Raw genomic sequence first — 21,743 nt, 5'->3', positions numbered from 1 at the left:
CTGCTGTAACAAATTGTCACAACTCAGTGGCTTAAACAACAGACACTTACTCTCTTACAGTTTTGAGGCCAGAAGTCCAAGGTCAGTTTCCCACGGGCTGAAGTCACGGTGTTGACAGGGCCATGCTCCCTCTAGAAACTCTGGACAGAATGCTTCTCCTTGCCTCGTCCAGCCTCGAGAGCTGCTTTCCTTGCTTGCCTTGGCTCCTGGCCCCTTCCTCCTTCTCCAAAGCCAGCCGGGTGCATCTTCCGATCTGCTCCTTCTTTGCATTGACTTCTCTGTAGCCAGCTCTTGCTCCCCTCCCTCTCGTGAGGACACCGGTGATGGCATCTAGGGCCCACGTGGAAAATCCGGCGTCATCTCCCCATCTCGAGGTCTTTAGCTTCCTCAGACCCATAGAGACCTTTTCTCCATTTAAAGTAGCTGCCGCCTGGGGCGCCCGGGTGTCTCAGTCAGTTGAGCGTCCAACTCTTGATTTCAGCTCAGGTCGTGATCTCAGAGTCATGAGATCGAGCCCCACGTTGGGCTCCGCGCTTAGTGTGGTGTCTGCTTGAGATTCTCTCTCGCTCTTCCTCTGCCCCTGGCGCTTGAGCTGCCGAGCCAGCCAGGAGCCTGACCTGGGGCTCGATCCCAGGACCTGGAGATCATGACCTGAGCTGAAGGCAGACACCTAACTATCCGAGCCACCCAGGCACCCTAAAAATCTTTTAAAAAATAAAGTACCCGCCAGCTGAGGAAGAAGGGCAAAACTTGGAGAAAGCAAGGGCCTTAATTTGGGGTCTCAGAATTGCAATTCTGGGAGCACATTTTCCAGAGTAACCAAAAGTGTCCCGCTCAGGTAGGGAAAGCAGGGGGGGTTATGAGAAAGTCAAGGAAGGCAATCACGTGATTTAGATAAGGAAGAAAAGAAACCTGTGAATTCAGTGCTAACCAGTTGAGCCACTTTTGATTACCAGCTAATCAATTCTTTTCTTGGTGCCATGAAACTTCCTGGAATGCATTCGCTAACTCTTCGCCCTCCGGCAAGTTCGTATCAGCAGCTCTGTGGTCCAATGCCAGTCGTTCTGTTGGATTTCACGAGCAACAGCTTTACAACAATTATGGATTCTGACCCAGTTCAAAGCTCATTAGTTAGAGAGTGAAATGGAGCCTCAGCATGGAGTCTCTCATGTGCAGAGATCGTATACAATTCTGCTCACATTCACAGGCACCACGGATTAGAGCCTGGCTACTTGGGGGGGCCATTCTTCAGGCCATCACAGCAGTGGATCCTTCCCCACTGAGCCTGCGGCTAAGGTGCCTGGGCCGCAGTGGCCCGGCTGCATGACACACCCCCACGGAGCCTGAGGCACCTGCCATGGAGCTCGGGAATCCCTGATCCCAAGAAACTGAGATAGGACATTTCGGGGACAAAACTTGGGATTATTTGTTACGTAGGGATAGATTACCAACAGGTCATGTCACTGCGCTGGCAAGAGGGGCATCGTAGGGTCTCACGGGGTAGAAACAAGACGGGAAATCCAAATTTGTTTATCCCCCTTGTTGATACCTTTTCCTGACTACCCTTCGGTCTCATCACTGTACCATTGATTGAAGGGAACACACCTCCCTCCCCACTGCCACCCCACGAGAGCCCCAGCCGCCCCTGAGCAGTATCAGGGTTGCGGAAACACGGGGGCGTGGCTCCGTGCCCTGGCGGCCCCTCTTCGGCAAGGGCAGCAGATCTCACCGGCAAGGGGCAGAGGAGGAGGGAAGGTCCTACAGGGTAAGGGAAGCTGTGAGAGACCCGAGGTACTCACACAGCGGCCACCTGCCCAGGAAACCAACCTGTTCTCTGCAGTCACCAGCCCGGGGAGCCAGCCCGCTTAAGTCAGACGGTAGGAAGCCCGACTGCTCTCTACCAACAATCCAGAAAGTGAAACAATAATCTCCATAACCATTAGCCCCAAGTGACCAGGGTTTGCTTAACGACTAACAGATTCCCTAATTTTTTGTCCCTATTCCTGATTTCAGACCAACCAGAGAAAGCCAAATATAGACCCCTAACCAGTCACGTGGGATGTCTGCTTCTAGTTATCCGCCCACGGCCTCCCCGGGCCACAGCCCCATCCAGATGCACCTGGGGACACCTGGAGCCTCCCTGTTTCCCACTTCAAGCCTTCCCACTCCTCTCCCTGCCTGGGAGGCCCTGCCAAGACCTCGGTGATAGCGGCTGACCTGCTTGCAACGATCTGACTGCATAGCTTTGCTCGTTCCCATTTGGGGGGGGTCTTCCTTCTGCCCTTGTTAGCAATGAACCCCAGCCCCACAGTAGCCCTGGAGGAGGAAACCGTCGTGCGCCTGCGTGTGTGCCTGTGTGTACATGTGTGTGAATGAGTGAGTGACCTGGGCATAAGGAAGAGTGGGGAACACGTCTGTTTCTTTACTCCCGTGTTTTGTTCAAGGAGTGTTCCCGGTGGATGTAGGGATGGGTGTGGCAACATCTAAATCCTGTCTCCCTTTCCTTCTGTCCCCTCCTTTCCCAGCCTGCCTTGCAGTTAGGCGTGGCTTGAGGCCTGAGACCTGCCCTCGAATGTGGGAGGAAGTGAGCTACACCGTTGCCGAGCTTGCTCCCAGAAAACCTCCCTGCAAATCCTCTACACCCTCTCTCCTCACCTGCAGAGGGTCTGGGGGGTTGCTGCAAGGCCCCAGCGATGGTGGGGCCCCAGGGACTGTGTGGCTCCCCAGGGACCGTGTGGCTCAGCACCCTGCCAGTCGGCTGTGGCCGTGGGTGCTGTGAGCGGGGAGCAGCCTCGGGTTGTGTTCGGCTGTGGAGATGTGGGGGTGCCGAGGCGGCCATCCGCTTACTCTGGTGGGAACGTGGCCCACGCTCAGCCCCACGCTGCACCTGCTGGGATGCCAGGTGCGGGGCGCCCCACTGCGGACCCCCAAAGCTACGTGCCAGTGCTACGCCCCAGAGCCTGGGAACATGGCCTCATTTGCAAGTGGCATCTCTGCAGGCGTAGTTAAGTCACAGAACCCAAGATGAGGTCGTCCTGGCCCAAACCGACGACTGGTGTCTACAGAAGAGAAAGGAGGGCAACGTGGGCCTGAGACGCACAGGGAAGGCCGTGGAAGACCGGGCAGAGATGGGGCAGACGCAGCCGCCAGGACCCCGCACCCAGGTCGGCTGTAGCCACCGGCGGCTGGGGGAGCGGCCTGGACACCTTCTCCATCCGCTCCAGAAGGCTCCAGCCCTGCCCCTGCCTTGGCTCCAGACCTCTAGCCTCCAGAGGGAGAGAACAGACTTCTATGTGAAGCTGTCCCGTGTGTGGTACTTTGCGTGGCAGCCCCAGGACGCGGGGACATCAGGCCCGAGCGCGTTCTCTGGGTGCTGGCACCCGGCCTGGGGGTCGGTCCCCAGGTGGCAGATGAGCAGCTTTGGCCGAGGCTGTGTGTGTGTGTGTGTGTGTGTGTGTGCACGCGTGCACATATGTGTGAAATGGGGAAGCTTTGAATATGCAATTAATGGAACAAATATTAAATATCAGACTATTTTCCCCAGACTTTATTTTCACAACAGCAATTATAATTTAAAGGTTAAGAAGACAACAAACACGGGAACAGGGCCAGCGGGTCTTCTCAGCACTGCTACTCTGTGTGTGTGTGGCCCACCTCATCAAACGAGGGGAAAGTCCAAATTACAAAAGAAAAAAGAAAAGTGAAGGACACCAAAAGTAAAACCAATATTTTCTCTTTCATATGCTCTTTTCATATCTGTTAGCTTCAATATTGTGAGGGTTCTTTAAAACCAGGGACAACCTGCCTTTGTCATTTCTGTTCAAGAAGGTATCAGAAGAGGAATCCAGAAAGATGACCTGAAAGTCAGCCAAATTGCAAAGGAAGAAGTACAATTATCTCTATTCACAGATTGTGTGACTTTATATGTGGAAAACCACAAATATTCAGCAAAAAAACGAAAACCTGTTAGGAGGGAAGACTAATGAACAAATTCAGGAGGACCAAGACACAAAGTCAACGCCGCATTTCCCTACCTTAACAAAGAACAACCTGAAAAAGAAATGAAGAAAAACAGTCCCACTGACAACAGCATCGAAAAGAATAAACTACTTAGGGATTAACTTAATCCAGGAAGTGAAAGACGTGCCCACCGAAAGCTGTAGACCATTAAAGAAGACAAATAAATGGGAAGACATCCAGTGTTCATGGATTGCAAGATTTAATATTGTTAAGATGCAAATACTATCCAAAGTGACCTCTGGAGTCAATGCCACCCCTGTCCAAATCCCAGTGACATTTTTTTGTAGAGAGACAAAAACCCACCCAACGATTCACGTGGACTCTCCAGGTACCCTGAAATAGGCAAAATAACCCTGAAAACGAAGAACGAAGCTAAGAACTCACACTTCCTGATTTCAGAACTTACTACAGCTCCCGTTACCAAAACGGTGTGGTACTGGCCCAAAGACAGACGCACACCAATGGACTAGAACAGGAGCCAGAAATAAATGCTTGCCTAGATGGCCAGATGATCTCTACTGTAAAAAAAATGTTTTTCCTTATTAAGCTTCTCTTAAGACTTAACATAGCAACGGGAGCTCATCGCAGCCAGGGAAACAGTGCACATTAAAGTGGGTATCGCTCAGGCTTGTTCCCCTGGGGGTCTGGAAACACGGCTACAGTCAACAGTGGGAAGCAGGTGGCCTGGCTGAATTGCTCGGAGAGTGACCAGCCAAGGGACACCATCTCAAACCACCAAAGTGTGCATTTAAGCCACAGCGCCATAGTCGTCCCCATTCGTGTGTTCAGTGAGCTCTCATTTATTAAGGGGCTAGTGTGTAGCAGGTGCCATTCAAGATTCTGGAAATACAAAAGGTGAATATGATCCTGACCTCCCCGCTCTGGGGTCTACAATCTAACCAAGAACGAGAGCAGTATTTGAGAATGCTGTGACTGGGGGTTGTGGGGCTCGGGGACTGGAGAGCCACCTCTTTGGGGAGATCAGGGAAGGCTTCCTGGTGGAGGTGCCAGCCCCGGGTGTGTGTGGACTTCAGATACAAGCTCTGGTGCTGAGCGCAAGGGCAGTACAGCGAAGGTGGACACAGGCGGCGACAGAAAAGCCTTGTTCCAAATGAGAAGCCCCTTCTTGCATCCCCTTAGAGTGAATGCACGGAAGAAAAAACCCAAAAGCGTTGTTGCCCCTCCGCGGACCTGCCCCCTTTAATTGCAGAAGTTATAGAGAGCGTGCCGAGCCTGAGTCAGCCGGTAAATCTTCTCCTTGAGGAATCGCCTCTTGGTGGAGGTGTCACTCTGTTCTTGAAGCAGCCAGGAGTAGTGCTCTCTGTCCTGTAATATCTGCATCATGGCTTTCTGCAAGCAACTGCCGTTCTCTTGGAGTACGAAATACTGAATTATGAATGGGATCTGGTTGGCGAGACGCTTGCTGGTTTCCTGGAAGAGGGGTTAAGAAGGGTCAGTTGGAGGGGTCTTGGCCTGTGGTTGCAGCAAAGCCTGGGAGTTCTTGGATCCATGGGTAATGGCCTCGATAGGCCTTGGTGGTCCCGTCCACCCCACTGCAGTGGTCAGCATTAAGCCACGGGAAAGTTCTATCTGGGCTGCCCGAGTTCCACCACCAGGCAGGTATTCCCTCGGGCACTAAGAACCCCCTGGCAGGCTAGCAAACCCATAGCGGACTTCTGGAGATCCCAGCCTTCCTGGGAGCTCTGTCCCTCTCCTCCTGCACCCCCAACCCCCCACTCCACCTCTCCAGAGAGACCTCCGGGCCCTGTGATCCCCTGGCCCCTTCTGGGAGCAGATTGGGACCTGCTTTAGTGCTACCTCATTCCCTGTCTGCACAGGTAAGAACAGGTTTGCCTGGCAGCTGGATCTCACATCTGGGTAACTACTTTCTATTCTGATTCAGGAGGGGTACCTGGATGGCTCAGTCGGTTAAGTGTCTATTGATTTCAGCTCAGGTCATGATCTCAGGGTTGTGAGATCGAGCTCTGCACCGAGCTCCATGCTCAGCGGGGACTCTGCTTCTCTCTCTCTCTTTCTCTGTCTCCCCCTCTCCCTCTGTTCCTCCCTCTGCTCTTGCTCTCTCTCTCTCTCAAATAAATAAATAAATCTTTAGAAGGAAGGAAGGAAAGAAAGAGAAAGAAAGAAAAAGAAAGAAGGAAAGAAGAAAGAAAGAAAAAGAAAGAAAGAAAGAAAGAAAGAAAGAAAGAAAGAAAGAAAGAAAGAAGAAAAGGCTTCAGGAGTTGGGCTTCTTTGCAGGTTAAAAGCTATCTTCCTTTCTATGCACCTCACATTTCTGTCCGTGGACGGAGATTTGGAAATTCTGGAGGCAATCGGGTCACAGAATCCAGGAAAAGGAATTTTCATTCCTATTTTGTGGAGCTGGTGAGTTTGAAGCACTTCCAGACCTGAGTGCCTTCTGAACTCAAGGAAAACTAAATGCTCACTAGTAAAGTTAGTGCTTGTTGTATTTTGCTGTAATCTGATAACAGCAATTTTGTAATGCATGCGTAGCATAAAATATAAAGAACTTTGCGGTTTTGAGTACATGCTTTGTCACATTAAAAACCTGATCCCCAAATTCCCAAATTAATGATAAGTTCCTAGACAGGGTTACTGTAAAACTATAAATGAGACAATATGTGAGCATTTATCACTGCACAGGGGCTTCACACCCGGTAGTGGCCCCTCCCTCCGTCACCCAGCAGCAGAACGCCCGGGGTCTCCAGGGCAAACACCCCACCACCGACCTACGTGCTCACCCAGAAATAGGCATTCAGGTGCGTCCCAATCTCAGTGATGGACGACATCGAAGACTGATCTTTGGAGAAAGACAGTTTTAACTCAGGATCCTTCAAGGACGTCCCCACGGGGTTAAAAAACTCTTTCCGGACTTGGTTCAGAACCTCTCTGTAAATCTCATCTTGACAGTAAACGAGCTGCTCCATTCTGAACTGAAGTCGGATCAGATTTTCTGCTGTTTCTGCTTGTTTCGTTTTTATGCCTTCGATCTTGTTCTGGTTGGATAAGAAAGAGCAAACACGTGACTTCTTGGCTCCCCTCGTTGTGTTAAACACCGTGGGCAGAACTATTATGTTGAGATGGTATTAAACAAATTTCAGGTCCAAGAAGGCCTGCGATTTTACATGGAGGCTCCGAGGAGCCTCCCTGCACCCCCACTGCTATCCTCATCCATCCTGTCTCTCTAGCCCTGCAGGGTCCCACCCACTCCTCTGCCGTGGGTCCTCCTCTCTGCCTCGACCTCCCTTCGCTCCCACGTCACCATCTGCCTGCGTCCTCGACGGCGGTCTAGTCTATACTTCCACATCCATCCCTCTGGTCTCTCTAATTGGCTTGAATCCATGAATGAACACAGTGGGAAAACAGCTTGACATCTGTGTTTCCTAGAAATCCCGTGACTCCTGCGTCGCCCCAGCAGTCAGAGGCATTCTGGGAAGGGAAGGGATGACATGGTGGAGAAGAGCCCCTTCTGGGGGTCAGGAGCATTGGGCGGGGGGATCAGGGGGCCCACCGCTGAGGCCTGGGAAGGACGGGCTGCTGGCCTGGAGAAATGGTGGTCCAGGACCAGGTCTGCCCCCATCCCCTGGGGAGGGACCCAAGGCCTCAGATGCAGCCCCTGGGAGAAGTGGAGAGGTCAGAAGTCGGATTGAGTTTTTGACAACTGGCCAAAGATGTAAAAGGAGACATCCAGTTGTGATGGGAAAATGGCAGAAATTCTCTTTCCTGCTCACCTGAGTTGTGGAATGAGGTTCAGACCCACCGGCCCAGGCCTGGGCAGAGCGGGTATTTATCGAGAGCCCGGGGACGGGGGAAGGGGCTGGAACACCCCTGCTTCTCATCACTGAGAGGGGAGTCAGAGCTGTCTCAGTGGAAACACACAGCTGCAGCAATATTTTGAAGTCCAACTTAGAAAGATTTTGGAGTAGGACTAGTGGACAATTGTGTCCTTTGTAGTAGAAAGAGATTCAAAGAAGCGGTCAGTCACCAGGTACGCTGAGAGCATCACCACCGAGCCTACAGCCTGCCGTGCCTGCAGACACGGTGACTCGGCCGAACGCTTTATTCCCGCTTTCCCAGGGAGTGCAGACCAGCAGCCGCCAGCCCAGCCAGCCCGCAGTTAGAACCCTGGCCTTGAATTTCCAAAGGACAGTAAATATCCGACTTCTTTCAAAGGGTAGACCCAGATAAAAGAGCCAGCAGTACAGGTGACTAGCACGAGGACTGCGGGTGCTTACCTGGGCTGTTTGATTAAGGTTGGAAAATTCACTAAAATGTTTCTTGGCTGTGTTGGCGAACGTTTCCCAGACAATTTCTGACAGAAGGAAGAACAAAGCATCAATAAATTGCAAGCAGGAATAAAATGAGTTAGAGACACAGGGAAGATAAATCCTATTACGTGGACCCCATTCCAACGTTGCGCTCCCCAGCTCTACAGACCAAGAGAGAAGGGGCGGACAGTACATTGTCCCACGGAGACACAAAATCCACCCCCTCACCACCCCCTGGCTAGGTCCTGTCAATTTCCTGTCCTTTCATGGAGTGTGTGTTCTCTCCAGGACTAGCATGTGACCATCCTCACATGGCTGCGTGGAGGGGGAGGGTAACCAGACAATGCTCCCGGGTGCTCTTGTCTTCCCCCCAAAATGGTCAAAGAAGAGCTTCCTGCTTGGTTTGACAAGTGCATCCCGATCCCTCCCTCCGAGGCATTGAGCCCTATGGGAGATAAGATACCGGGCTGAGCACGTGAAAGGCACCCATGAGAGCTCCTCACCAACAGCCTTCAGGAGCACAGCGAGCGCGGGGTCTACCAGCTGTTCCAGGTACTGGTGCACGATGGTCTCGAACGTCTTGTAGTTGACAAATCCAAGCAGCTCTTTGCCACGATACTGCTTTTCATATATTGAGACTTCTTTGTGAATAATATTTTTAACTGCAGTATAAAACAGACCACCATGGTGAACTCTAGTAATTCCACAGACATTTTAAAAATAGAAACATTTTTTATTGAAGTCTTGCTCACCCACACTGTACCCTAAGGCAGTATTTCTAAAGGGAGTTCTTGTCATAAGGAAAAAAAATTTATGGTCTGATCATGCCAGTTAAAGGAAAACTGACTTTTAAGAAACAGAATTGTTATCCTGCGAAAGCGTGTTTCCATTGAGAGAGTCAACACCCTGAGAGACAAATTTAGTGTTTGTAACTGGTACAAAGTACCGGATTAGTTCCACGAAAACAGAAACTTAAATATTATTATAGCACTTGCAGATCTCCCAAGAACACATCCAGACTACAGTTGGAGGAATCCTACCATGGACGTGAACAGTGCTGTTTTTATCAAGTGCCAAAACAAAGATACAAAACACACACACACACACACACACACACACACACACACACCCTCCAGGCATCTGGGCTCTGGCAGAAGGGAAGTTGGAATTTCCCCAGGCAAAGCAAAGAGATTCTTAGCCAACCACTGACCTCTGCGGTCTTGCACTAGGGGTGAAGAGAAGAGTGCAAATGAGGTAAATAGAATGGTCTAGTCTCAAAACAAAGAAGCAAGAAGAAAGTTGGAGGTGGTGGAATTGTCTTTTGGTGAGGGCAATGCTCCCATCGATGGCTGGGAAGCAGTTATCGATCGCTAAGGGGCCCCATGGTGTCTTGTGGGGACATGTTCGTCTGTTTGCACACTTCTTCTGAGCCAGAAGTAGCCCGTGGTCTTGGTAAATATGACCCTGTGTTTAAGGGGAGCCTTGTCCCAGGACTTACCTTTTTGGGTATTGGCTGTGAGTACGAGTACCCATTTTTCAAACTCCTGCCTGATTTTGTTATATAGGCGGGTCTCTTTCTCCTTTACGACTTCTTCTCCTTCTATTAACTTTCCAATGTCCTGATTAAACACCTTAATTTTCTGAAAATAAGATAAAGTCGTCAATCTGTGCTGTGATCACATTAAAGAGCCGGGACCTGCCTGGGGCAGCAACGTGTGGTGTTGAGCGAGGGGGGGCTGCAAGAAATCCGGGCAGCCACCCAACCTCCCCATCTCCCAGGCGAGACAAATGGCAGGCAGCTCCCCGCAAAACAGGGCTCTGGGCGCGCCACAGGCAGGGATGCATGGGGGGCTATCTGAAGAGCTGCTGGGCCATCACGGAGGGTGTGGCCATCTGCAGGGATCCGGTGACACAGAAACCGGTTTCTGTGCCTGAGTGTCACGTGGAGTCCCCGGTCATCCTCACCTCGATCAGGAAGAACAGTCTATCGGCTTCATCGCTGGGTATGTCCTCTCCACACTGGCGCAGCTCCTCCGTCGCCCTCTGGTGGCTCTCCCTTATCTGCTTTTCTAACAACGGGAGTGATTTCTGCACAAAGTAATAGCCAACAATGAAACTCTGCAGCTTGATGACGTTGGCGGACAGGTGTCTTAGCTACATGGGCAGAATCCCACGTGAAAGCTTTCAAGGGGATCCGGAGCTTCTGTTACTGTGTGGGGCTTGTTAACACGGACACCTGTTAAAGAGCCCGAGGATCGTTTTGCCAGCGATGGCAGTGCTTACAGCCTGAATGATCCAGTGTAGAAATTTGCCGTTTTGTTATGTCATTGGAGGGGGGAGGAATCCAGAGGTGGCCAGGTTTGGGTTTGGCTAGGTGCTCTGTATTTAGAGAACAAGTAATGGCACCTGGGTGGCCAACTCTTGGTTTTGGCTCGAGTTGTGATCTCAGGGTTGTGAGATCGAGCCCCAGGTCCGGCTCTGCGCTCGGAGGGGAATCTACTTGGAATTCTCTCTCTCCGTCTCCCTCTGCCCCTCCCCCCTGCATGCTCTCTCTCTAGCTCTCTCTAAAATAAATAAAAATCTTTTAAAAAATTTTTAGAGAACAAGTACACTTGCATATAATGGAAGCTTTCTTTAGTAAAATGTTGTGTTGGTGATCATTTGGGTGTTAGAAACTGATAAACGGTGCTGAATATCCGTGTCAGGCTGGGTATAGTCCTGACCGATCAACAGTGCCGATGCTAAGGGAGAGGGGAAGGAAGGACATAGAGAGGCACCACGAGGGCTGTCTTTGGGCCAAGCACCGTTCTGCACCCTCCACATCTCAGCTAAGCCCCCACTGCAGTACAAAGCATGTGGCTTTATTGCCTCTTTGATTTACAAGAGAGGGACCTAAGGCTCAGAGAGGCAAACTGCCTGATACTGTCACCAAGCGAGGAAGTGGCGGCATCCCAGCGCACATCCCGCTCCCTGCCTCCCCAGCGTGCACAGGCGACAGAGAAGCCTGAGGGGCCAGCGGCCCCAGTGTCTACTTGGTGAATGAGGTCACTGCAGCCAGCTGGGGGGCAGGAGGAGTACCTGGGGCGTTAGAGGCACTTTGTGGAACAGCATTCCAAAGCCGGTGAGATGCCGTTGAAGGTGATGGCACCGGAAGTAATAGAGTCTTACAGGTGCTTTTTTTGTTTTGTTTTGTTTCAGGCGGTTTGACTCTATAGTCAGAAATGTATTCAATTTTTTCCTGATGTTTCAAATTATCATGATCATAATTGTTACGAATTTTAAAAATTAACTTAAAATGTTACAAATGTAAAATGAAAGTTTTAATGTAAAATATTTAAATGTTGAGAAATATATCATCAAAAATAGTTATCAAAATGCAATGTCTTTTCACAAAAACAAAGTTTTTGTCAATGAGACGGGGGTACGTCTTTTGAAACCCTCTTTGGCAAATGAAGGGGTTTCCCCTGGAATCAGGGCTCCTCGAAGTATGTTCCCTGGATCACCTGGGAAATTAGAAGTGCAAATTCATTGCCTCTAGATTTACCGACTGAGAAACTTGGATTGGGACTCAGGAATCTGAATTTAAACAAGCTTTCCAGGTGACTCTTGTGAGCAGTTTGAGAACCGCTGGTCCCTTTCAACCAAATGTTCTTGGAGTATGTTTCCTGGCTCAGAAGAATTCATTGCTTTTGTCTGACAGCCTTTTAAAATAATTGACTGTTTCATTTTCAAGGTCGACAAAGTGTTAACCTCTCGCAAATGATGCATTTGCTAAGTCTGTGTCCCTTCCTTTCACCCTTCTAAACGGGCTTCTAGTGCTCCTCCTTCCCTTGTTGCTTCCCCCGAATTGACGGACGCGGCAATTTGCTTCAGCATTGCGCAGTTGTTGCTTAGTTTTGGAAGCTCTGCTGCGAACCTCTGACCAGGGTGATTTGGTTTTCAGAATGTGCTTGTCTGTTGGCTGGTGTGGGCAGCTCGGTGGGTGTCTCAGCCTCTCACGATGGAGGGACTTGGGTAGGCTGTAATTTTTACAACTCACAACCCAACCCGTTGACTCACATTAATGTGCAAGATGAGCTCGTTGGTCAGTCTTTCTGCCAGACAGGGCACCGTGGCCTTTCCTTCCTCCAGGAGAGCTCTGAGACGAGACAGAACACACGGGCATTCAGGAAGGACCCTGGTATTAATTCGGTCAAGGAAACCTGGCTGAAATGGAGGCGGGAGGCCAGAAGAGGGAGCTCCCACGCCATACCACGGTCCAGGAAGTGTCTGTTCCGGACCCAGCAGAGGACTCCTCACCAGGAGAGAATCATCAACTACCGGCCCCTGCAGGAAAGGATGTGCACTGTCTCTCCCACAAGTAATCGACCACCCCTGCAACTCAGCTGAGGAAAAAACGTCAGCACCCTGAACGCTTGCCTTTCTCCAAAGGACTGGGTTCAAAACAACCCAATTTCCTCCTTCTTCTCCATAAAATAAAAAAGAACTCAGTGTTTTATTTCTAAGGTCAATAACCTATATGATCATTTTTCCTATTCTGGGCTTTATAAGTGTCAGCTCCCTAGGGTGACACAGGCCATCAGAAAGCCAAGTAGCACATTAGAAAGACAACTGTTAATTATGGAGTGAGCCCAAACCCAAGTAAGTGGGGTGCTAGAAAGGTTACATATATTTTCTCTTTTTATCATCTCAATAACCTCATGAGGTAAGTCATCTTTTTACCTACAGGAAAACGAAACAAACTTAACTTCATAGAGGATAAGTGACTTGCCCAAACTAGTATTTTATTTCTTGTAACAAATAATTATTTTCAAATAGCCAAATCAGTCTTGATAAAGAAGAAAAACCTGGAGGCATTATAGTTCCTGATTTCAAGTATATATTACAAAGCTACCGTAATTAAAACAATATAGGCTCGCATAAACACAGACATATAGACCAATGGAACAGAACAGTGAGCCCAGAAATAAACCCACTCATGTGCAGTTAACTGGTCTTTGATGGAGGGTCAAGAATATACGATGGGGAAAGAATAGTCTGTCACCAAATCATGATGGGAAAACCGGACAACCACGTGCAAAATAACACAACTGGACCCTCTTACACTATTATACGGAAGTCTGATTAAAGGCTTGAATGTAAGAGGCGCCTGGGGGGCTCAGTCAGTTGAGCATCAGACTCTTGATTTTGGCTCAGGTCATGATCTCAGGGTCGTGGGATCGAGCCCTGTGCTCAGCGGGGACAGTGCTTATCCCTTTCCCTCTGCTTCCCCCCCTTCTCGTGCTCTCTCTCAATTAATTAATTAATTAATTAAATCTTGGTGGGGGGGAACTCCTAGAAGAAAACATTAGGAAAAATTTCATGATATTGGTCTTGGAAAGGATTTCACGGATATGACACCAAAAGCACAGGCAACCAAAGCAAAAACAGATAAATAGGATTCCATCAACTAGAAAGCTTCTCCAGAGCAATGGAGACAACCAGCAAAGGGAAAAGCAACCTACGGAGCGGGAAAAGATATGTGTGAACTGAATTGCTGATAACGGGCCAATTTCAAAACATACAAAGAACTCCTTAATTCAACAATGACTTTTCATTGTAGAAACCCCCAGTGAAACCCAATTCAAACAACAATGAAACCCCCAAAACCCAATTCAAAATGGGCCCAATATTTGAATAGAGATTTCTTCCGAGAAGACACACAAAGGGCCTGCAGGTACATGAGAAAATGCTCAACGCCACCAGTCATCAGGGGACTGCACGTCAGAAGTACGATGAGACACCACCTCACATCCGTCAGGATGAATGGTATCCAAAACCCCCACAAGTGTCGGCAGAGAGGCGGGAAAACATGAGCCCTCGTGCGCTGTTGGTGGGAATGCAGAATGGCGCAACCTCTATGGAAAGCAGCGTAGAAGTTCCTGAAAAAATTAAAATACGGAGCTGCCATATGATCCAGCAATCCCACTCCTGGGCATTTATCCCGAAGAACTGAAGGCAAGGTCACAAAGAGATATTAGCCCTCCCATGTGTATTGTGGCGCCATTCACAGACGTGGAAACAACCTAAGTGTCCATGGTGGATGAATGGGTAAAGAAAAGTCACACAAAGGAACAGGACTCGGCTTTAAAAAAGGCCATTCTGACACCAGCTACACTATGGAAGAATCTTGAGGACATTACGCGGAGTGAAAGAAGCCAGTCCCAGAAGGACAAACACTGTCCGATGACACTTACATGATCTGTCTACACTGGCCAAACTCATAGAACCAGAGAGTGGAGTGGTGGTTGTCAGGGGTCGGGGGACGGGAAACAGGGACTTGCTGATCAACAGGGGCAATGTTTCAGTTATACAAGATGAGTAAATTCTAGAGGTGGCTGGTCCACACTGTGCCTGTAGTTAACAGGATCGTATTGTGCGTTAAAAATCCGTTGAGAGGGTTGATCTCGTGTGGTGTTCTTACCCCAATAAAATTAAAATTAAACAACAAACTGCATGGTACTTACTAAGTGGCAGGCACGGTTCTAAGGGCTTTACAAAGACTAACGTATGAATCCGTGAACAACCGATTTTAAAGGCACAGAGAGGCTCAGTAGTTGGCCCAGGGCCACACACCGGGCTGCAGAGTGTTTGTTATTTACACGGATTCAGGAAGGAGCCCACAAGACCATTTTTCCAGCGCTGCTCTGAGTGTTTCTCATGCAACGGGTGAGTCCCTGCACATGGGCACTCAAGGATTTCCATGCGGAAGCAGGACGACAAAGCACGTCAATGCACTTTCTTGTCCAAGACTTCGCTTCCCCAAGGACCTTGAGTGGTGGTGTTCACAGCATGGTCCCTGTGCCGGTAACACTGGCCTCTACCAGGAACGTGATAGAAACACAAACACCTGGGCCCCGCCCCAGACCGGGGGTGAACACAGACATGGTCTACGTGGATGGCTATCACCTGGCCACCATCTTGGCCAGTTTCGGAAGGCAGGGGAGTAGTCCTGGGACGGTCCTCAAGCATCTCACCTGAAATGCGGATGTGTCTGGAAGAACGTCGTTTCTTTCATGGTCGCCTCGGCCAGGGTCATCTTGTTGGTGACCTCCTCCTGGCCCCGGCACCTCACGATCATGAAGCCCTTCTGGAGACGGTACGTGAGGTTCTGCGCCACTCTCACGACCACGGGTTCGGTGCCCTTGTCCACGAGATCTGGTTTGGTCAGGACTCCTGGGAGAGGAGTAGCCAAAGACAGCGGAGAAAGTCAGTTCTCCTCCCCACATACACTTGAATGCTGTTAGGCTCTGGGATCCGTCCTTGGATCTCAGGACGACCCGTGAGGCCTTCCGGAGCTCGGGTGGTGCAGGGCCCGAACCCCATTCATGCATTGCATCGCCACCCCTCTTATCTACATCTTTATTTGCTCTCCCACTTGCTCAATTCAGTCATTTCCTTGTGTAATTTACTGAACAAACGTGTCCGGGCCCTGCTGGGTTCCAGACACCAGGGCCGCGTGCATCGTCAGAACGGACAGGCTCCACTGTGCTCCCCGCAATGGCCCGTTCCCTGCTGGACGGAGGGTCTGGGTCCCCCTCTAGTGTTTCCTGTCACAGACTCACTCTGCCTTCTTCTTGTGGGTGGGAGCCTCCTTGGACAGCATCCTCCCTGCCTCCCTCTCTCCCTGCTGCCCCCACCACCCCCACTGAGATTGGCTGGAACACTTTGAATTCTGAGTATTGATTTCTACTCGTGTTCTTAGGGTGTCAAATAGCCACTGCATTTTTTTTTTGTCTGTTTAGGGCGGAAACCTAATGTCTACTTCTCTCTTTGTCCTTGGTTTTAATTTGTGGTTAAGTCTGGCCATCTGGCTTATCATTTCCTGAAACTTTCCTGGTACCTAAGCAGTTGAATTTCTCTCTGTTTTTACCTTCCTATTATCAAAGGCGGTCATCGAGAGCGTACCTTTATACTCACTAAAAGGCTTGTGTGCGCACAGACCTTCGTGTCACTAAGGGAGCTGACAGGTCTCTGAACCCACGCCCAGCACCTTCCACCAGTAAAGGACAGAACCCTCCCTGGGGAGGGGCCGCAGCAGCCATGAAGGCCCCTCCCTGGAGCCAGTGGTCATTCAGGAAAGCCTAGATCACTGTAGTCCGAGAGAAAGTAGGAAGATAAGAAGGAGTGAGGTTTGCCATGAGAACTCCCCCTCGCTGGGCAGAGAGGGCCTTCTCGCCCAGGGCCTCAGTGTGAAGCCAGGAGCTCGAGTAGGAAATTCTCATGACTCCAGCGACAGCCCCAGCGCACGAGCAACTACTGGGCCACTGAGAAGGGCACAGTCAACAGTGTTTCTTCTTCTTAAATTAACTCCTTCCTGAGTACATTACATATTCATATTGAATTTAAACCTGCTTATTAAGTCCACTGCTTTAGGTGTTGAGAAAGTGGCCGTGAACAAGACTGCCAAGTCCCTGATTTCGTGACTAGCCCCTCACCTTCTAGTGGGTGGAAGCCAGATAAATTAGTCTAGTATTATACGAGCAATAAAGAAAAAGTATCTGATATTGAGACGTGCGAGGCAGAGAGTGAAAATCCAGTCATGTGCAGGCAGGGGTGGATGGTCTGCTGTTGGCTTGGGGGGACAAAGAAGGCCTCTGGGAGGGTAGCGTTTGGCCAAGATCCAAATGAGAGGAAGGAGCCAGGCCTGCGAGGATGGAGGAAGAGCATTCCAGGCCCTGGGGTGACAGCTACGCTGGAGAGTAGTGGGCAAGGCAGAAACGATGGGAGCCAGGCTCAGACAGGCATAGGGAACCAGGTCACAGAAGGCTTTGTTGTCCAGGAAAGGGGTCTAGGATTTGTGTCTTGAGGTAGGAACGTTAGGTTAGAAGCAGAGGAGGGGCCTGACTTTATTTACCCGCTTAAAGCCAGTGGGGAGTGTGCTGCAGTGGGCAAGGTCAGTGCCTGGAGACCCAGTCTCCAGAATGATGTTGGAATCATCCAGGCAAGAGACGGTGGTGGTCTGGTCTAGCGGTGAGCGTGGAGATGGAGGGTAGTGGGCAGACTTGGTAGAGGTCTGGAGACAGAGTCGCTGGGACTCCAGATGAGTTAGACAGGGAAGCAGGGGAAGGAGGAGTCACGTGTGACTCTTAGATTTGGCTCTGGAACTGGACAGGCAGGTGCGGTGCTGTGAGGGAGGTGGAGAAGCCATGGGAAAAGGAAGAGTGGAGGTGCAGCAGGGTATCCGGAGCTGTGTTTGGGTCACATTACACTGGAGACGTTCATTAGACATCCGAGTGGAGGTGTCGAGTCTAGGGAAAGGCTAGGGTTACAAACTGAGATCCGGGAGTTGCCAGCACGTAGAGACTCAAAGCCACGGACGGCTAAGCTCACCTAAAGAACACACGTGGATAGAAGGGAGATCTCAGAACCAAGTTTTGGGTTTCCAACATTTAGAGGTCAGAGAATGGAAGAAAGACCCAGACAAGACTAAGCATGTGACCTCCAGTGGCCAGTGAAGGAGACGGAGTGTGAATGGCGACCCTGAAGCCAGCAGGCTGTGTTACCACAAAGGAAGGAGAGATTTCCAGAAGGAGGGAGTGGTCCGCCGTCGGACCGTGTCTGAGGTGGAGACAGATGGGGACAGAGAAGTGACTGGATGTGTGTCAGCACAGAGGGCATTGGCGACCTTAACAGATGCCATCTCTGTGCCATGGTGGCGACAGGAGTCCCTCTGGGGCTGGCTGAGTAGACACCGTGTGTCTAGCAGTGGGCGGATGAGGGGACCGGCCTCGAGGACAGCCTGCAAATACAGTGGCCCCCAGGTCTTTCTGAAACTTGGTACTACGGAAACCACTACTCTATTAGTCATTAACCTTGTTCTAGTCTCCCCTTTGCAAGTACTCTATAGAAAGGCATTCAGTTCTCTTTTTTAAAAATTGTGGCAAAGTGCACATAACTCATGTGTGCAAGAGAACAACTCAGCCAGTGACAACAGGGTGCTTCCTCCACCACTCTGTCTTCGGTTATCCTGTTTTTAAAAATCGCGTATCTTTAAAAATTGTGGCAAAATCTACATCGCATAGAAGTCACCGTCTTGGCCGTTTTAAAGTGGACAGCTCAGCAGTGTCCGGTCCTCATGGTTGTGAAACCCCAGGATTCGCTTCATCTTACAGAACTGAAGCTCTGTTCTCATCCACTAGCTCCCGGTCACCCCCGTTCTATAAACATATTAGTATCCAGAGAGCTGACCCTATGGACAGAGGATGTTACCTATGGCGGCTATCTGTGAGACATCCTTCCTGACCTAGGATCGAGAGGGGACAAAGGGCACGGAGCTACAATGACCCAGGACCCAAAGCCGGAGTGTTCTCTCTGGCTCGGTGTGTTTGCGATGCCTGCAGAAGTCGAAAGCTAACAGGGCACAAGCATGATCTAACACAGAGTGAAACGTTATGCTGGAGGTCTATGGCCCTCATATCCATTTCTATCCTTCCTGGAAAACCAGGCATTTATTTGGGAAGAAACGGGAGCCTGGGAGAATGTTCCCTGAGGCCTTATCGAAGGTCCTCTCCATGTGCCAGCAGGTCCCAAGAACTTTACCTGTGGAATGGCACAGCGGAAGCACCGGTCGCTTTCTCCCTTCCAGACCGTTGTGGGAGAGCAGATAAGGCAGTTCTTGTCCCCCCCGCGCCCAGAATGGTTTGGGAATGCAAATGAGGGCCAAGAGGAAGGAGGACGAAGAACCTCCAGATTCTGGCCACACCCCTCACCCTGACCATGAACGGAGATGGCCACGCGCAGCGTGGGACTGCGCCCTGAGCCCACCGAGCTTCTGTGGGGAATAGCTCGGGTCTCTAAGAGCGCTGCCTTCCGGGACCATCTAAACGTAGAAGAAGTCTCCCCCTTCCTCCCAGTCCTCTGGAAGCTTGGTTCTGTCTTCTCACCTATGGTTCTGTCTCCTTCGGGGTCCACTTCCTGAGCCATGCTCAGTGCCTCCGTGGTGGCGATGTCCACGTTGCAGGGGACCACCACCAAGTTAATGGTCTGCTGCCTCTGAATGTACTTCTTGATGAGTGCCTTGATCTGACGCAAAAAAAATCTCATGAAGGAAGAGCACGTCTCTGGTCAACCAACAGCACAGCTAGACAGGTGTGATTGCCAAAAGCCAGTTTCCAAGAGCGTGACCCAGTTCTCACTCTTCCGGGCGTTGACGTGGCCAATCCCCTTTCACGGGCATGCCTGCCCCATCTACCCTGACTAGGTTCTCTGCTGCTTTCCTCCTTCCCTTCAAACCCCACCACTGGGATTTCTTCTTTCCCGCAGACTCTCTGATTCCTGTAGCCAGACTAGGCCTCTCCTTCTTCTCCAAATCTCTCCTGAGATGCCTCCGAGAGTCCGCCTTTTCTTACAGTGTTTGCGTATGTGTCCTACTTGCCCTGGAAGCCCAGGGGTACCTTTGTGACCCCTCGTGCCAGCTCAGCATCCCCATGCCCCATGGGGCCCCAAGTGGCAGGTGCTCAGTGCCTGCTACGAGAGTATCTGATGTCAATAATATCTCTACACGTGTTCATGCCTACTATTAATGTCTTTTTCTGAAGTTTGTTCTTGGAAGGGGTCTAGCTCATTCAAATTAGAGAAAGCCAATAAAATTTCTTAGAATCTGTAAGCAGAAGAGAGATGTGGGCAGCATAAGCCTTATATATCAAATGTCAAAAATATGTTTCCTCATGGACAATACAAACCAACGTGGAAAAGCCTGACACCTAGGGACATTTTTTTTTTTTTAACATTTTGGTATAATTCACATGTAGTTTTGTGCTCATGATGCCCCATAAAATTATTTTAAGTTGCACACAGAAGATAATACTGCATAGCCACAAATAGGAAATTTGCATTACGTAAGCACAAGCTGGCACCATATAAACAGTTAAGTGCTGGGGTCAAATAAAAATGACAAATACAAACAGGCCCAGTTAGATCCTAGCCGTGGGAACTTTTCACTGAGTAAAGTTATAATCAACTTCTGCAACCGAGTTTATAGAATAAACTCATGTTCTAGAATAACATTAAAGAATAAATTCACGTTAAATGTGAATTGTCCTGAAGTTAAAAGTCGTCCTCTTGTCGGCCTTCATCCCTTCTGCTGCCCACGCCTAACACCTGTTCTGCTGACGTCTCTACGTGAACAGACCATCCAGGGTTCTCTACCTCAGCACCACGGACAGTTCGGGATGGATAGTTCTTTGCTGCGGGCACCAGCCGGCTCATTACAGAAAATTTAGCTGCCTCTCTGGTCTCTACCCACCGCATGCCGGTAGCAACCCCTCTTTCCCAAGTTGTGAGAACCATAAATGTCTCAGACATTGCGGATGTCCCTGGGGGGAAAATAGGCTTGGGGTAGGAACCACTATGGGAAACACGCTCTTTACCTTCTGTTCATGGAACAAACATTACGGGCACCCCCAGGTGCTAGGTCCATTCCAGGATCTAGGGATTCAGCCCTGAACACACAGGCGATGTCCCTCGGGGGTTTTCGTCCCAGGAAGGAACACAGACGCTCAACAAGGACGGTAAATAGAAGTGGAAGGACCAGGTGCAGGGTACTGGGCATCAGGGAGGGAATCCCGGACAAGGTGGCATTTGGGAGAACTCGGGAGGAAGTAAGGGAGTGTGGAAATCTGGGCAGAGAGAGGGATGGGAGAGAAGATGCAAGGCTGGTGTGCTCGGGGACTGTTGAGGACTCGAGTGTGGCTGGAACAGGTGAGGAATGGAGCCCAGGGAGAGATGTGGCCCATGAGCTCGTGGGGCCAGAGCACATTAGACATTGAAAGCTTTCATGCTGACGGACATGGAGCCACTGGAGAGTGCTGGGGAGTGACAGCCTCTGCCCTGTGCCCTAGGCACTGCTCCCCCAGTCCCCTCCCCAACCGCTCAGAGGGAGGGCGGGGGAGGCACTCCAGAGCCCCTGGGGCTACCCGTAGAGACCTAGAAGTCCCCCTATCTTCAGCGTGGTCCATTCCCAAGTTCCAGGAAAGCTCACCTGCAATCCGATGTCCTGGGGCTGGTTTCCCACAGGCACCCTGGTGATGCCGGGGAGGTCAATGAGGGTCAGATCCGGGACCTCAGGGGAGGTGATCTCCAGACTGATGAGCTCATGGCTGATGCTAAGTCCGTTCCCAGCTATGGTGTTCTGGGCTGTAGAGGGCGAGAGAGGGGAAACCCAGAGTCCAGATTAATGACCCATCCAAGGAAAAGCAGTTGTAAGAGCCTCTGAGAGCCCCTGTGTTTAGGAAACACATCACAGAGGCCTGATGAGTGGTCTCTGGGGCCACTCAGGGTTCTGTTGAACACACAGACCTTCCGAAAGCCTGGAGGGAAACACCACATGCTCACAATGGGGTTACGATGGGTTCTGTTCTTTTTATGCTTTTTTAACATTTTCTAGTGAGTGTTGTA

General features: G+C 50.4%; 1 protein-coding gene across 1 annotated transcript in view; it reads right to left on the bottom strand.

Moving 5' to 3' along the window:
- Nucleotides 1-4,202: 4,202 nt before the first annotated feature.
- The window catches only part of MX2 (MX dynamin like GTPase 2), a 29,012-nt gene continuing 11,471 nt past the window's right edge, over nucleotides 4,203-21,743 (bottom strand). The window contains exons 5-14 of the mRNA XM_045813543.2: nucleotides 21,328-21,482; nucleotides 19,232-19,370; nucleotides 15,323-15,521; nucleotides 12,366-12,444; nucleotides 10,272-10,394; nucleotides 9,805-9,946; nucleotides 8,810-8,968; nucleotides 8,274-8,350; nucleotides 6,780-7,034; nucleotides 4,203-5,451 (exon numbers count right to left, since the gene is read on the bottom strand). Of these exons, the coding sequence (XP_045669499.1) occupies nucleotides 5,221-5,451; nucleotides 6,780-7,034; nucleotides 8,274-8,350; nucleotides 8,810-8,968; nucleotides 9,805-9,946; nucleotides 10,272-10,394; nucleotides 12,366-12,444; nucleotides 15,323-15,521; nucleotides 19,232-19,370; nucleotides 21,328-21,482 (1,559 nt within the window). The 3' untranslated portion in view covers nucleotides 4,203-5,220. The remainder of the gene's footprint in view (nucleotides 5,452-6,779; nucleotides 7,035-8,273; nucleotides 8,351-8,809; nucleotides 8,969-9,804; nucleotides 9,947-10,271; nucleotides 10,395-12,365; nucleotides 12,445-15,322; nucleotides 15,522-19,231; nucleotides 19,371-21,327; nucleotides 21,483-21,743) is intronic.

Source organism: Ursus americanus, chromosome 4 (genome assembly GCF_024610735.1).
Source record: "Ursus americanus isolate L20-20 chromosome 4, mUrsAme1.1.p, whole genome shotgun sequence".
NCBI lineage: Eukaryota > Metazoa > Chordata > Mammalia > Carnivora > Ursidae > Ursus > Ursus americanus.
Note: the sequence above shows the minus strand (reverse complement) of the source record. Positions and strands in the feature narration are given on the sequence as shown.